The 17138-nt window shown below is 43.9% G+C and overlaps 1 protein-coding gene across 1 annotated transcript in view; it reads right to left on the bottom strand.

Moving 5' to 3' along the window:
• SUGP2 (SURP and G-patch domain containing 2) overlaps positions 1–17138 on the bottom strand; it is a 34606-nt gene that overhangs the window by 16705 nt on the left and 763 nt on the right. The window contains 6 exon segments of the mRNA XM_083350329.1: positions 555–648; positions 817–1209; positions 1212–1261; positions 3724–3841; positions 6452–7954; positions 11282–11406. Of these exon segments, the coding sequence (XP_083206455.1) occupies positions 555–648; positions 817–1209; positions 1212–1261; positions 3724–3841; positions 6452–7954; positions 11282–11406 (2283 nt within the window).

The raw sequence follows: 17138 nt of genomic DNA, 5'->3' as shown, positions 1-17138 counted from the left end.
AAATCAGGTTGCAATAGTTTTTTGGGGGACCATTGTCACTTTGAATAGACACTAAGTGACCGATCACAAGCCAAGGACTACCTGTTTACTAGAAGAAATGGTGGGCATAACAAGATCATCTGAAGCAGAGTCAGCAGGCTATATTCTTGAGCAGAGTTAATCCTGAAAGAAAAGCTCCGCGACATGGAATACTGCAGTGACTCAACTTGACAGGAGAAAACTATAAAAATTAACTAGATAGGACATTTAACATTCTTCCTGCAGATGAATGGTGGAATAACAATTTAGGACACGTTCTTTACAATTGGTTTTGAAGACATAATACTATTTGCCGATTATCAGTTGACAAAAAAAAAGTACAAAATGCTGGCTGGCCTTTTAACCCACTACCTTCATTTGTTCAGATCTGGCCGACCTGGAGATCTGAAAGCATTCTCAGTAATTTAAGAACACTGGCACTTTCAGTCTGACCTTTAGTACCTCTGGATATCCAACCACGAGTCTTAAAAGTTGTCAAGGTTGCAGGTCCCTGTTCTGTATCGCAATTGTCTTACATTAAAAGGACAATTTGTACGAACTTCTGAAGGCCTGGGGAATCACACCGAACGCCAGCTGCATTTAACCCAGAGACCTCAGGCTGCATCAGTTCTGGGCGAGGCAGAACAATCACTTAAATCAGTGTTTCTCAACCTTGGCTGGGGAATTCTGGGAGTTGAAGTCCGCACCTCTTCCGAGCGGCTGAGGTTGAGAAACACTGGCTTAAAACTGCTTTGTGGCCTTTCCTAAGGGCATTCCCTCCTCTTCGGTTTCACCTACCATCAGGGAACTGGCTCATCAAAGACGGGGAATTTTCAGAAAGCCTCAGCGAGTCCGTTTTCCCTGAGGTTTCTTTCAGGGGCTGCGTCTCTGCCTGATCACTGTTGGGTTTGTCACGGTTGGGACTGGACACCGGTGTGCCTGGCGCTTGCTGCTTCAGCACCGACCCGGCAGATAAGAGCGTCTGGGTCCCAGTTGTGGACCTCCTGGCTCTTCTGGACCTCGCGGCCCTTTGCAGGATCCCGGGCCTTCTCCTCTGAAAGAGCTTCTTCTTGATCCTTGCTACTTTCCTCCTGTACAAAAGGATCTTCACAGCTTCTGAGATTTGCTGCTCAGGGGTCTTCTTGTCTTTGGGCTCTTCCTTGGCTGCAGACATAAGCCTCTCCGTCTCATCAGCTTCAGCTTGTAATACTTGTACTCAAGGCTTTCCTCTTCAAGCAGAAACCTGTTTTATGGGCGATGGAAAAACAAATCAAATAAAGCTGGAAACTCTTCTCCAAATTCCACCTTCCCCACCCACCCCGACCTCTTGCCTCTCCCCTCTGCCCCCCCTCCCCTTTCTCCCTCCTGTCACAAACACTTTCCCTCATAGGTAATGACCTATAAAGCTCTCAATGGCTTGGGTCCGGATTATCTAAGGGAACTTCCCATCGTCCTGTGCGCTCCCACAGGGAGGGCCTTCTTAGGGTACCGCCGGTCAAGGAATGCCGGCGGGTTATCCCCAGGGGAAGGGCATTCTCTGTGGGCGCGCCGGCCCTTTGGAACCATCTTCCCACGGAGCTTAGGACTGCCCCCGACCTTCGCTCATTTCGCAGGGATTTGAAAACTTGGCTTTTTGAGCTGTCTGGCCCAGACTGAGGGGTTTTAATTATTTATTAATGGGGTTTTAGTTAAAATTCAGGGACTTAATTTAATTTTAGTTTTAATCGATTTTAACTTGTATGTATGTATTTTTTAATTTTTCCCTGTAAACCGCCCTGAGTCCTACGGGAATAGGGTGGTATACAAGTTTAAATAATAATAATAATAATAATAATAATAATAATAATAATAATAATAATAATAATAATAATAATAATAATATTAATATTATTATTATTATTATTCCTCTCTGCTGTTCCTGCTTCCCCCACTCGTCTGTGAAAAGAACACGCTCACCCGTCTTCCCAAGGCTCACCTAGCACTAGCACTTAAGACTTATATACCGCTTCACAGCGCTTTCCACCCCTCTCTTGAGCGGTTTACAGAGTCAGGATATTGACCCCAACAATGTGGGTCCTCATTTTACCGACCTGGGAAGGATGGAAGGCTGAGTCAACTTTGAACCGGGTCAGGATCGAACTCCTGGCAGTGAGCAGCGAGTTAGCCTGTAACACTGCATTCTAACCACTGTGCCACCACGGCTTTTTCATCCCAGGGGAGAGCCCTCATAATCAAGGATGGAGGTCTGGCTGTCTCAAAACTGGAGTCCTTGGTGCTCTCTGAGCTTGGTTGTTTTCTTTACAGATATTTGATAACAAATCCGGTAACAACAATGGTTACCTAGCACAAGAGTAGCTGAGAAAACCATTAAAGCAAACTGGTTCTATCTAAAGCCTATTGAGAGTCCCCATTCCCTGCAAGAGACATGGGTCTGAATAAAAGCTATTGCGTGGTAGTCCCATTTTATGGAACTCTCTCTCCTTGGAGCTATCAGCGGCTCCAATTCTTCTTAGTTTTCACAAACAAGGGGAAACAGGATAGTTCACAATTCCAATCAGAATTTGCAACTTCCCAAAGGAGGAATTTGCCTCTTGAGAGACAGAGAGAGGAAACTCCTTCATCTAGGGCAGGGCTAGGCAACCTCGGCTCTTTTATGACTCGTGGACTTCAACTCCCAGAATTCCTGAGCCAGCTATGCTGGCTGGGAGTTGAAGTCCACGAGTCATAAAAGAGCCGAGGTTGCCTAGTCCTGATCTAGGGACTGCAGACACATCAACTAAACCTCCCCCAAAAGGTACTTTTTAGAAATCGCCCTTGGTGAGCAGTTTCCTTAACAGTGCAGGCAGCACTTACGAGTAAGAATTTTTATTTTATTTTAATTTTTTTTATTTTAATTCCATTTATATCCCGCCCTTCTCCGAAGACTCAGGGCGGCTTACAAGCTTAGCAGTAGCCTTCATTATATGTATATGCCTGCTTGTTAGGGGCTTTCACACACACCCCAAGTGGCATTATTACAAAGTCAGCTTAATTGCCCCCAACAATCTGGGTCCTCAATTTACCTACTTGGGAAGGATGGAAGGCTGAGTCAACCTTGAGCCTGGTGGGATGCGAACCTGCACTAATTGCAGGCAGCTGGTGTTACTTAAGGAGGCATTAGCCCACTGCTCCACCAAGAATGCTAGACTTCAAAAGAGAAACAACCTAGGTACAACGTGCTAAGCTATACTGTATGAAAAGATAAAACCACCGGTTGCGGCTTAGCGTTTGCCTGAATTCAGGTGACTATTTAGCAGCCATTAATTCCTCCAACCAAACGACCTCAGATGCAGACACGGTCACAAAGCAGAGTCATTCTTCAACAATGACTTCACGGTCTCCCAACGACAGCATTTTCACTGGGTCACTACAAAAATCACTGTTTCTCATCCTTGGCAACTTTAAAGATCGATGCGCTTCACCTCCCCAAAATTCCCCAGTCGGCAAGTTGAAAAACCAGGCCTTGAGCTGGGCTTTCCAAGGTCCACCTCTATCCATTCGCTTGTTTAAGCATACTCACGTATCGGTGGGTTCCCGAATAGAACAGGACGTCTTAAACCAGCCATTTATTTTCTAACTTACCTTTCAGAATATCACAAAGATCGGATAAAATTGGAGCTAGATATTGCTTCCAAGCACTTTGAAGGAACCAAGTAAGATAAGTACCAATACTCCGGGTTGTGTTTCAGTTCGGCCTTCTCTTTCCCGGTTAACGTGCCAGAGACCGTCGCTTTCACTAGTTTTTCAATCGTCTCAACGACTTTCCTATCAGCACGTTGTGGGGCTACGCGAAGAAAGAACGAGTACCAAACAGGAGGGGGGGGGGAAGAAGAAGTTGTCACAATAACAATGAAGATAGTTACTTGACGTCTTCCTGCTAATAAATTTATCACCGTGGGTGTGCTCATCACCGTTAGCACTGGTAACGTGCACAAGAAGGGTTATGTTCTCAGTTTAATTCTATAACAGACATGTCAAACACAACGCCCAGGGGGGGGGGCGGATCCGGCCCGCAAAGTGGTTTCATGCGGCCCGCGAAGCCATCCTGGAAACAGTGAGGGAACGGCCCCCACTGCCTTGGTCCTGGCCCAGAGACCCTCCTTCTGCCAGAGACCCTCAGATCTGTCCCACTCCTGCCCAGGCCCCCATAGGCACCCTTGATGCGAATGAGGTAGAGCTGGCCACGCCCACCCAGTAGGCCATACGCACTCTAGCCACACCCACCCAGTAGGCCACACCCACCCTGGCCATACCCACCAGGCCCCCTGAGGGCAACCGCAATGCTGATGCGGCCCTCAGTGAAATTGAGTTTGACACCCCTGTGAATCTATAACATAAATTGTGTGGGTTATGTGTGAATGGAAGAGTTTGACTTTGCGCCACAGGCCACAGCCCCAACATATATATAACGGTTACCCATAGGGGACCTCAGAGGCAATGGATAAAATTATGCTGTAGACCAGTGATGGCAAACCTTTTAGAGACCGAGTGCCCAAACTGCAACACAAAACACACTTATGTATCGTCGGATGCCGGGTGGGCATGGCCCATTGAGTGGGCATGGCCAATTGGGTAAGCATGTCCCATTGGGTGGGCGTGGCTGTGGTGGTAACGGCAGACTGGGTGGGACTAAAAAGTTCAATCAATCAAGTCCAACTTTGCGAGATCTCTTTTTTCCCCGCGAGAAGTTGAAATTGATTGATTGATTGAACCCCCCCCTTTTTTTTGCACACAGTGGCGGAGGCCTAAAGTGAAACGGTTTTATAAAACCCAGCTGAAGGCCTAGGACTGGGGTGACGGCGTGTGTGCCCACAGAGAGGGCTCTGCGTGCCACATGTGGCGCTCGGTGCCATAGGTTCGCCACCACGGCTGTACACGAACAAAATCCATGCTTTCCAAAGCAGTCCAGAGAACCGATGACATTGCATTTGTATCAACTACATAAATACAGGTAGTCCTCAACTTACGACAATTGAGCCCCAAATTTCTGTTAAGTGAGACATTAAAGTGAGTTTTGCCTCAGTTTACGACCTTTCTTGTTACAGTTGATAAGTTAATAACCCGGTTGTTAAGTGAATCTGACTTTCTCATTGACTATGCTGGTCAGAAGCTCACAAAAGAGGATCGCATGACCCTTGGACACCGCAACCGTCATAAATATGAGCCAGTTGCCAAGCATCTGAATTTTGATCACAATGCTGCAAAGGTCTATAACTATGAAAAAACTTTTTCAGTGTCATAACTTTGAACAGACACTAAATGAACTGTTGTAAGTCGAGGACTACCTGTATTCAACTGCCTCTTTTTTATAAGTTCAGATTTAGCTAACATTTGATTTTAAATGATATCTCTCTTTTTATGGTTCATTAGATTGAAGTTTTGCAATACGGTGATGATCTAAATATACAAATAAAAAGTTAACAATATGACAGTAATTTAAAGAGCTTAACTGAGGTGAGAAGAGGTAATCCTAATACTATTAAGCAGTGCTTTTTTTGTAAAAGAAAAAGGTGCCGGAACTCACACGTCATACAACCCGCCTTGCCTACCCTACAATGTTCCATCCAAAAAAGGTACCGGAACTCCGTTCTGAGCGTTCTATGAGAAAAAAAGCCCTGCTATTAAGTAATGTGCTGCAATCCAGAAATCAATCAGAACTTTTTCTGTTTAGCCTTCTTTCTGCTTAGCCTTCCAAATCAATCTTCAATTTTAAGAATCTGAGTAAGATATTTTTATTTCTAATCCGTTTGTATAAAAGAAACAGGCTTAAAAAAATTAAAAAGATATACAAACCCATTTCCGGATGATTATTTCTGAATTTGCCTTAAAACTCTAAAAATGTGAAAAACGGGCATTAGAACCAATCAATCAGACCAATAGCCTCTTCTAAAAAGATACCAGGTGCAACATCATGAAACCCAACCTGCGTGAGAGTAAAATCTTGCCAATAAAATGACAACATACCTTGAATCAGGAATAGCTGCAACTACTACTATATAGCTAAAATAAAGTTCAGGGATAAAATGGCTACACTGAAGATGAAGAACATCTGAGTTTTCATTTCCACTCATTCTGAGATAGGCTTTGTTTCTCAACCTAGTGCAGGGGTAGGCAACCTCGGCTCTTTTTATGACTCGTGGACTTCAACTCCCAGAATTCCTGAGCCAGCCATGCTGAGGGGAAAGGGAAAGGTTTCCAAGCTGGCTCAGGAATTCTGGGAGTTGAAGTCCACGAATCATAAAAGAGCCAAGGTTACCTACTCCTGGCCTAGTGTATTTCATAGAGATAAAATGAGAGGCAGAGCACCCCAGAACATCACCTCCCGTTGCTCATAGGCTAAAAAGGTCTCCTTGCACTTAATTTTAAGTGTGATTTACAATGACATTCCACTGACCCTGAGCTGGAGGGCTGGCAGCCGGTCTCTTTAACTGCATCTGGCAGCCACTTTTCTGCAACCAACTTTGCAAAGTTTCTATATATTCTTTTCCAAACAAGGCAGAAGTATCAAAATTGGGAAATAAGGTAGGAGGAGGGGCCGAATCCTGGATGCTGAGGGCCTCCAGGATTTTTTCCTGCCTGAAAGCTGAGGCCAGGGCGAAGGTTTGCCCCAGGAGAGCCAAGGATTTTCGGCAGAGGGACATCGTAGTCTGAAAAGCGGTGGCCATCTTGCTGGAGTTACTGAAGCTGTTAGTTTTGATTTTGAGCTCATAGGCATTGCAGGCCATCAGCAGAGGGGTAGTGCTCCTGAGCAGGTAGTCCTGGAGCCGCATCATATACCGGTCAAAAGGCTTAATGACCTCAAAAAAGCAATTCTTGGTCACCATCACCCTTTTCTCCAACAGCAGATTCAGAAACTGGCTGTCCACTTTCGGCGTTCTCAGAGCCGGGTGCTGCAGCGTCTTGACGCTGTTCATGCAGAAATCTTGGTGCTCGGTTTTCAGCAAGCACTTAAACGATGCCAGCATTTTGGCACAGGTCTCCGTCTCTAACGTGAAGAGCAACCGGAAGAGTTCCGAGTACTCCGGGTCTCTCTTAATTTCACAGAATCCAGCCCATTTGATTATTTCAATCCCAAAATTGGCAAAAATATCAGAAGAATCGAGAAGATCCAAGTCTGGCTCTTTGATCCGGACGTACCCTGTAGCTTTCAGAGCTCCCTCTTGCTGTAGTCCCTTTGGAGAGGCCAGACACAGCCTTTGGTTCTGTTGGAGGTGAGGAGAAGGTAGAGTTCGTGGCTTGGTGGGAACCACGGGATTTAACAGAAGATCATCTGCTGGGGACAAAGCTTTAGTGGCCCACTTCTTGAGATGAGCAGCCAACTCCTCCTTACTTCTGGCCAGGCCTCTGGTTGCCATCCCATGTTTCTCTTGGGGACCTCTTCCCCGCCCGGCATTCAAAGAAGAGCTGAATTCTCCCTCAGTCTCAAGACCCTGCCCCAGGTCATAATTCTGACTACAGGCAGTCCTGTAGTTCTCTTCCAGAAGCCGCGGTGATCTGAAGTTGCCCAACAGTTCTGATGAATCATAGTCAGCCTCGCGGCGTCTGGAAAGGTCTTGAACAGGAGTCTGGCCATATTTCCGTTCCCGTGAGGCAGCACTGTCATAGTCTCGATTGCGGGAAGATGGGCCGGCGTAATCTCTTTCCAGTGCAGATGAATTTCCGTAGTCTTGCTCATAGGAAGGCAGCTGGCCATAGTCCCGATTCCGTAAAGAGAGTTTGGTGCTACTTTTGGAAAAGTAATCCTCCTCCTCTGTGACATGGCTGCTGGACCTATAGGAAGGCAGCGAGTATTCATTTCTAGCATTTTTCCTCCAGTCACCACGCATGAACTTCCCACCGTCTTGAAATTCTTCCTCCTCCTCGTCGTACTGGGCCCGTGTGACTGGCCGCGAGTGAACTGCATAAGGAAACAAAAGACAGCTGCTGTTCACAGAGGTACCAAGCTTTAAAACAATCAGCCTGTGGCAAAGTTGTTAGAATGCAGTATTGCAGGCTAACTCTGCTGACTGCCAGCAGTTCGATTTTGACCAGATTAAGACTGACTCAACCTTCCAAAGTCTATAAAATGAGGACCCAGATTGTTGGGAGTCATAGGCTGACACTGTAAACCGCTTAGAGTGGGCTGTAAAGTACTTTGAACTCTAAGTGCTATTGCTATTTGGAAGAGTTGAAAAATAATGAGCCAATACATCATGCAACTCTGTATTGTATTGGAACATTCAATATTACCTAATTAAGGTAAAACCACCTGTTTACTAAATCAGAATAATTTATACGTAAGCATAAGAGCCTATCTGGATCTATGTCTTCTATAATAGCTGTGGATGGCTGAAATTGAACATTATTTGTTGTTTTTGCAACACTTTCACACATTTCACTGATTGACCTTTTTGACAAATGGACATAGTTATTGCACCAAAGTCTCACTGAATTTCAGTTACCTTGAGTCACATTCAATTCCTGGGAACTTCATGGACTATTCCATATAGCTCTGCTGGCAACAATATATGATTTTTTTGTCATTAATTAGACTGCCATCTGCTGAAGTCACTCCTTAGTTCTTCTCATTTTTTTCTGCTTCTACGTTGGGTGCAAACGTTGGTTTTTCTCTCAATGCCTTTCACACTGTTCAAGAGCAGTGTTTCTCAACCATGGAAACTTTAAGATGCATGGACTTCAACTCCCAAAATTCCTCAGCCAAATTACTGGCTGGATCATTCTGGTAGTTAAAGTTCACACCTGGCTAAGGTTTCACTGGCCTAGACTGATGGTTCAGTATATCCTCTTCTTTGATCTCCAGTTGCCTAGTTCCATCATCTCACATTCCCCAAAGTTCTTATTTATTTACTTATTGAATTTTTATGCCATCTCCACTACAAGGTCAATCTGGGAGGCTTACAAATTATAAAGCAAGTAAAAATAATTAAAATATCAAAACATGAACAATTACACAGATGAAATTATTAAAAACTGTACCAAAACTGAAACTAAGAGATTGATGGGAACAGGGAAGAGGTCTTCTTATGTCATCAGACACCTCAGGTGCTGATCGACCCCTCAGGGCCCTAGGCCAGGGGTAGGCAACCTTGGCCCTTTTATGACTCGTGGACTTCAACTCCCAGAATTCCTAAGTCAGCGTGCCTCAGCTTGGAAAGCTCTCCCTTTCCCCTCAGCGTGGCTGGCTCAGGAATTCTGGGAGTTGAAGTCCATGAGTCATAAAAGGGCCAAGGTTGCATACCCCTGCCCTAGACCTACCAGCAAAGCCAGGTTTAAATGCCCTTCTGGAAGGCAAAAAGGGAAGAGGCAGTTCTCATCTGCACTGGTGGAATGTTCAACAAGGATGAGGCTCTTATAGTGATGGCTTGTCACTGTTTTTTTCCGACGGTGATTTTTTTTCCACTTTCCTATCTAGCCCCTAGAAGGGACGCGGTGGCTCAGTGGGTTAGGACGCTGAGCTTGTCGATCAGAAGGTCAGCAGTTTGGCGGGTCAAATCCCGAATGCTGCGTAACCGAGTGAGCACCTGTGACTCATCCCAGCTTCTGCCAACCTAGCAGTTCGAAAGCATGTAGAAATGCAAGTAGAAAAATAGGGACCACTACGGTGGGAAGGTAACAGCGTTCCGTGCACCTTTGGCGTCTAGTCATGCCGGCCACATGACCACGGAGACGTCCTCGGACAAGCGCTGGTTCTTCGGCTTTGAAATGGAAATGAGCTGGAAATGAGCCCCCTAGAGCTGGAAACAAGTAGCACACATGTGCGGGGGAACCTTTACCTATCTAGCCCCATTCTAACACTAATCAAGCCCAATTCTTCTTTGATGTCTTTTGCACCTGAAATTGCCTCCAGAATATCTCCATGCAACACTTCCCTTACTTCTCAAAATGCATGCTTCCTAAAAAAAAAAAAGTTGGAATATTTCCCAAGTAACCAAAAAAATAAATAAATCAGATTATGCTATTGCACAAATGCTTCCATCTCCCGCTTCTTGGTGTTTCCATGAATGCACCACAGTCTATAAGCCTCTTGTGGTAAGCATCTTAGAAATTTATTTATTATACAGAGGGTGTAGTTAAAATAGCAAATATACTGAGAGGTTTTTTTTTAATCTTACAGTAGGTTATACGGAATGGCTTCAAAGGGAGATAACAGATTAAAAGCCAGATCCTTCTTCACAATCCTTACTCAACTTTGGAAACTGACAGCCAGTTTGAAGTTATTTTGTGCATCAGGAAGGTTAAACAAGGGGCAAAAGAACAGTAAAGGAAAGCCATAATAATCTGAGTTGAGATACAGTTGACTGAGTTGCATTTCCAGGACCAATGTAAGCATCGCTATCGCATGACAGCGAGAGTGCTATATTAAGAGCAGCATCGCTACATAAGATAAAAAAAATTAATTTTTGTTGCTAGGGGCGGATGATCATTTCACCAAGCCTCGAAGACGTGGTTTTGTCGACAGGGGGGTATGATGGAGCCAGTGCAGTGATTGTGCTGATTGCCTCGGTGAATGAGATTATGGGCTGTGAGTTTTAAGTATTTATTATTTTTAATACACCTTTACAATTTTTTGTTTTTACATTTGTTTTGTTTGTAAACTGTCCAAAGTCTGCCTGTCTGTCTCTCTCTCTGTATGTGTGTGCGTGTAGGATGGACAGCTGTACACATCTGAATAATGAATAAGATGCAATGAAAGTGCACAATCAGGAAAAGAGTAGGATCACACTTCTACTCACAAGTCCCAAATATGTGGCAATAATCGATTTTATAAAGATTGGAAAGGTCTACTTCGAATCCTGTCGGTCAAAGAACTCCAACTATCAGGACCTTCTCTGCTGTAACACCCAGCCCTTTGAACATCTTGCCTTTAAGGTAAAACTCGCCCCCCCCCGGGCCTCTATCCTTTCACAAGGACCTAAAGACCTGGCTCTACTGGTTGGTCAAGGGACCAGATGGAGAAATTTTACGCTGGAGGTGGCTGCTAAATTGATGGCAGACTCCCCCTTGCACTCTGCTCTCCACCTGTCCATCTTTTGGGTTATTATCCCATCGATGTATTCTCATTGGGTTCCTTTTTTCATTATTTATTTTATGGTGCTATTATTTTATTTCTGTTCTGTTTGCACACCTATTTTTTTTTCTTTTTTGCTATTGTAAGCCACCTAAAGTAGTCCCAGGGCGAGGCAGGCGGCCAATAAATAAGTAAATTTGGACAATCTAAATTTACCTCTAAGTTGATGAAGCGCCTCGTCGATTGGATCACTTCGGTCCAGGTATCGTTTTGCCTTGGCCTGCATGATTGCATCAAAAGACTCCCGTGTCATCCGCTGGGAGGCCATCTTGACTCTGCAACTAAACGTGAGGAAAATTAAGAATATGCATTTGCCAGTGACATCCCTTTATCCTATAGATTTCACGAAAGGCAGGTCTAAGCAAGATTTCTAACTCATCAACCATTCAAGACTTAAATTCAGCAGAACTATTTTTTACGTGGGAAGAATCAACCACATGGAATAAAAAGCAAGAGTTGTAGAACTCTGGTTTACGTTGAATAAACCAGTTTAAATAAACTCAAAATCTAAATTTAGTAACATTGCTCTTAACTGCATCAAGATCACTAGTCGGAGAAAACATGGAGAAAGGCATTTAATCTCCCCAAATCCCCATGCAACCAAATTAATTTATTTTGTCACAAGAATGGTGAATATATGTCATATGATTATTGATGCCATTATATTTAGTATGACTGAGGTGGGTTACAAACTGGGGCTTCCGACAGAACCAATTCTGTCAGGACCATAGTACTACAGGATATGAAACAAACGTAAATTCCAGAAATCCAAAATGAAACTATAATAACCAATCAATAAAATTCATTAATATCTGTATACGTGACAATCAAATAATAAATGGTAAAATGTTTAGTACATTTAATTCAATGAGAAGACACACAAAAAAGTTCATAGTAGTATAGAAAGCAGGAATATATCAAGAACCAATTTACATGATGTTTAATTACAGACAAAACAGCCACTACAAAGAACGGGGGGGGGAGGGAAATGGAGGCTTCTTGCCACAGCAAAGGAGAGAAATTTCTAATGTGCAGCTCATACAAACATGCTGAATGGGAGCAACCTTTCCCACACACAGGAATTACTTCACTTGGGAAAGGAAGAGAGATTAGAGAGAAATGGCAAAGAGAAAGGGAAAAAAAGACTAACAATTCTTTATTTACAATACTGGACTTCATTAGTTCAATGCTAGCCTTTGAACTATGGTGCTGGAGAAGACTCCTGCGAGTGCCTTGGACTGTAAGGCGATCAAACCGGTCAGTCCTAGAGGAGATCAACCCTGACTGCTCTTTAGAAGGCCAGATCCTGAAGCTAAAACTCAAATACTTTGGCCACCTAATGAGAAGGAAGGACTCACTGGAGAAGAGCCTAATGCTGGGAAAAGTTGAGGGCAAGAGAAGAAGGGGATGACAGAGGACGAGGTGGCTGGATGGAGTCACTGAAGCAGGAGGCGTGAGCCTAAATGGACTCCAGAAGATGGTAGAGGACAGAAAGGCCTGGAGGAACGTTGTCCATGGGGTTGCGATGGGTCGGACACGACTTCGCAACTAACAACAACTTCATTAGCATACATTCTGGTCCACACAGGTTGCTGTTAGATACATCCTCCAACAAATGGAGAAGGAAGGTAGAGGGATGAGTCTTTGGTTGGATCTACCCAATGTACGTCTTGGCTTTCTGAAATCATGATTTTTCCACAGCTGGGGGGACTCAGACCAGGTCAAAGAACAACTACTGCTCCTTTCTCCGATTCTGAACCCATATAATCAACTAAGAACCAAGTTGGTGTAGTGGCGAAGGCACCAGGCTAGAAACTGAGTTCTACCCTGCCTTAAGATGGGTGAACTTGGGCTAGGAACTCTCTCTCAGCCTAGGAAACAAACTACTTCCGAAATATTGCCTAGAGAGGTAACATATTAAAGGTAAAGGTTCCCCCGCACATGCGTGCTAGTCGTTTCCGACTCTAGGGGACTCTGTTTCAAAGCCGAAGAGCCAGCGCTTGTCCGAGGACGTCTCCGTGGTCATGTGGCCGGCATGACTAGACGCCAAAGGCGCACGGAACGCTGTTACCTTCCCCCCGTAGTGGTCCCTATTTTTCTACTTGCATTTTTACGTGCTTTCAAACTGCTAGGTTGGCAGAAGCTGGGACGAGTAACAGGCGCTCACTCTGTTACGCGGCACTCGGGATTTGACCCGCCAAACTGCCGACCTTCTGATCGACAAGCTCAGCGTCCTAACCCACTGAGCCGTCCCTTTTGGTAACATATTAGAGAAACTGATTGCAGCTCCTATACATCAGGGGTCCCCAGCACCGGTCCATGGCATGCCAGCAACTGGTCCGCACAAACAAGCAAAGCCCCATCCATGGGGTGCAGGCAGCACACAAAACCAGGCCCCCTCCGGTCCGTGGAAAAACCTCTCTCCACAGAACTGGTCCCTGGTGCCCAAAAGGTTGGGGACCTCTGCGATTAGGTCCAGTAACCGCCTTGAAAGTGTAAAAAACCTAATTCTGAAGATACACCTAGTGGGGTTCTGCAGCCTGGGGCATTATACTGTCTGGACTCCAATTTGTGGGGATGGGTGTTGTAGCCTCAAATATTTCATGACATTTGAATTATCTAGGATAAGCCAAAGGCTGGGAAGGGTACAGAAGACTTTAGGATTGACTGTCCAAACGGAGCTCCATTGAGTGGCTTTAGTTATTGATGTGGAGGGGGGGGGGGAAGTAAATTTACTCCTCCTGAATTGAGGGAATGAAAGAGAAGACAGGATGTTATTTTAATAATGGATCTAAGGTTTTTGCCCTTAGGCAGTATCTGCAATTTTATAAGTGTTGATCAAAAGATAAGAAGTATTAGGAGAGTTCACTAGAGAATGGGGAAATACTTGCGAAAGCTCATTCACATATCTTGGGAGTGTCTTCTCTTACATTTAAATAACGGAAGAGCTTCTCTTTTGCCAAGCTGGAATGGAGATTCCCTTTTCGATAGCAGGAAATCGTACCCAATGTATGCGAAAGCTTTTTACAATTCCCTTTGTTCTTTACAACTAAGCAAAAGCCAATATTATGTAGAAGACCTGGTTTTCCTATTTTCTCTTTTAAAATCAAAGATTACCACAAAGAAATAAATTGTAATAGCAAAAAAAAGTAAGGTTGCAGCCTAGCAGTATTATCCATTGGATTTAAAGTAATTCACACATGGGCTAAAGCAGAATTAATTACTACAGGTAGTCCTTGACTTACAGCAGTTCACTTAGTGACCATTCAAAGTTACAAGGGCGCTGAGAAAAGTGACATGACTGTTTTTCACACTTATCACTAGTGCAGCATCCCCATGGTCACATGATCAAAATTCAGATGGTTGGCAACTGACTCATGTTTATGACGGTGGCAGTGTCCCGAGGTCAGGTGACCCCTTTTACAAGCTTCTGACAAGCAAAGTCGATGGGGAAGCCTGATTCACTTAACTGTTTTACCAACTTAACAACTGCAGTGATTCACTTAATAACTGTGGCAAGAAAAGTCATAAAATGGGGCAAAATTCACTTAATAACTGTCTTGCTTAATAATAGAAATTTGGGGCTCAGTTGTGCTTGTAAGCTGAGGACTGCCTGTATTTGATCAGCACGATGAATTTCTAATATTTGTTCAATTCTTAAGAGATTTTAAAATAATGGATTGTTGAAAAGATATACCATGCCCTCCTGTATGAAAACAATGATTAACAAAGAGGGTAAAGTATCATTTGCAAAGATGTAAATAAGAGTTTAATTGATAGCCTTTCCTTTTGCCACTAACAAGGTATTCCAACTAGAAATGACTTTTACTGTTACTTTTAACAGACACACTATATACCATATATATTATGGGTATTTTAGGTGTCAGATTAGCAATCACAATTATATTGAATTTTAAATCCTGACTCCATGTTGAATTTTTGCAAAAGGCACTGGTGAATGTGGAAGTTTTCATGCAGCCCCCTATCCTAAGAGTCTTAGGTCACCATATCATTTTTCTGCATCCTTTCTTCAGTATTGAAGGCAGAGGACAGGTAGTCCTCGACTTACAACAGTTCATTTAGTGACTGTTCAGAGTTATCACAGCACTGAAAAAAGTGACTTATGACCAGTGGTGGGATTCAAATATGTGAACAACCGGTTCTCTGTGTGGATACCACTCCCAGAAGTCCGTGCTGGGCCTGGGCAACAAAAAATTAGCTACCGGTTCTGCCGAACTGGTTGAATCCCACCATTTTTCATACTTACGACGGTTGCAGAATCTCCAGTCACACGATTTACATTTGGATGCTTGACAACTGGTTCATGTTTATGACGGTTGTAGTGTCTCAGGATCATGACAAGCAAAGTTAATGGGGAAGCCAGATTCACTAAACAACCATGTTATTAATTTAAGTGCAGTGATTCACTTAACAAACGTGGCAAAAAAAGGTCACAAAATGGGGCAAAACTCACTTAACAAATTTTTCACTTAGCAACATAAATTCTGGGGTCAGTTGCGGTTGTAAGTTGAGCACTACCTGTATTTAGATTTGAGTACAATGCCACTGAAATTTAACTAATCCACAAAAGTACTGATTTTTGTCAAAGTCTTACATTTCTCATTTTTTTTTTTTTGCAATTTTAAATTCATTCTCTCTGCTAAAAAAATATTCTCAAAACTCACCAGCAAAGTTACCCACAGCAAATGCAGTGTCTTTTCAGAGAAAGTGAACAAGGACCGAGGACAAGTCCCCGCCCTGTAATACTTTGTTCAAAAAGATTCTAGATTAGTCTACACAGCAATGTTACCAAGAAACTAAAAAAAGAATGAATATGCATGCTAGAAGTGATGAGGCTTACAGACATCCAGGCGATGCTAGCTTGCAGGGGAGGAGCATCTGCAATATGATAAAAAAAAAACCTGGAAAGCTTTTTTAAAAAGTCATATTCTTAAACATTTTCCTCTCAGATCGACACCCAGGTTATGTCCGATGGTGAAGGGAAAGCATTGGCAAGCGCTAAGAAGAATCACAAAGCCAGACAAATGTTAAGTACAGATAGCCCTCAACTTACAACCGCAACTGAGCCTCAAATTTCTGTTGTTAAACGAGACAAACGAGACATTTGTTAAATGAGCTTTGCCCCCATTTGATAATCTTTCGTGCCACAGCTGTTAAGTGAACCACTGGGTTGATACAAGTTAGCAACCCGGCTGTTAAGTGAATCTGGCTTCCCCACTGACTTTGCTTCTGAGGAGGTCGCAAAAAGGGGGAAATCACATGATGCCCAGCCCACAGCATCGGTCATAAATCTGAACCGGTTGCCCAGCCTCTGAATTTTGATCATGGGGATGCTAAGTCTGCTGGACTTAGCAGACTGTTTGGAATGGATCCGGAAGAGGCGTTGAATGAAGCCATCCAGCAGTTTGAATCTCAAGGTACGGCATGAAGGATGGGAATATTGACCTACATGAAGTGTCATCTTTTTAGACATAGGCACCAGTTCCAACAATCTCTTGGCTTCCCAGGAGAATTGGTGTGGCTTATGGCAGTCAGAACTACAAGATCCGAGGGGAAAAAAATCCCCAATGCTGACAATGATCTGATTTTGTTCTTAAAATAAATATTGTTAAAGTAATCTCAGCATATAAGTCTGAAAAAGGGTAATCAAAAGTCATATTTTTTCAGTGCCGTTGTAGCTCTGAACGGTCACTAAGCGAACGGTTGTAAGTCGAGGACTACCTGCCTGCCTGCCAATTTTCAGCACCCTGCAAGAACAACCGACCCCCCCCCTTACGAACAGACCCTCCTTTTTAACATTTATCCTTCCAAACTAGCCCCCCCCCCCCGACTGTGGGCTGTAAAAGAGCATTTTCTGAAAAACCCTTCCCAATACACACGCCTGGGGTTCAGGGGGAAGGAAGGCTTTTTCTGCCATTTCCTCCCCAGCTCATCCCCACTGCTCCGACTTCTGCTGCTGCTTTACCCGCCCCAGCTTACCAAGCGACGGGGA

This window comes from Vipera ursinii (assembly GCF_947247035.1).
Source record: "Vipera ursinii genome assembly, chromosome: 1".
Taxonomy (NCBI): domain Eukaryota; kingdom Metazoa; phylum Chordata; class Lepidosauria; order Squamata; family Viperidae; genus Vipera; species Vipera ursinii.
The sequence above is the reverse complement of the archived record's forward strand: the minus strand, read 5'-3'. Positions and strand labels throughout refer to the sequence as shown.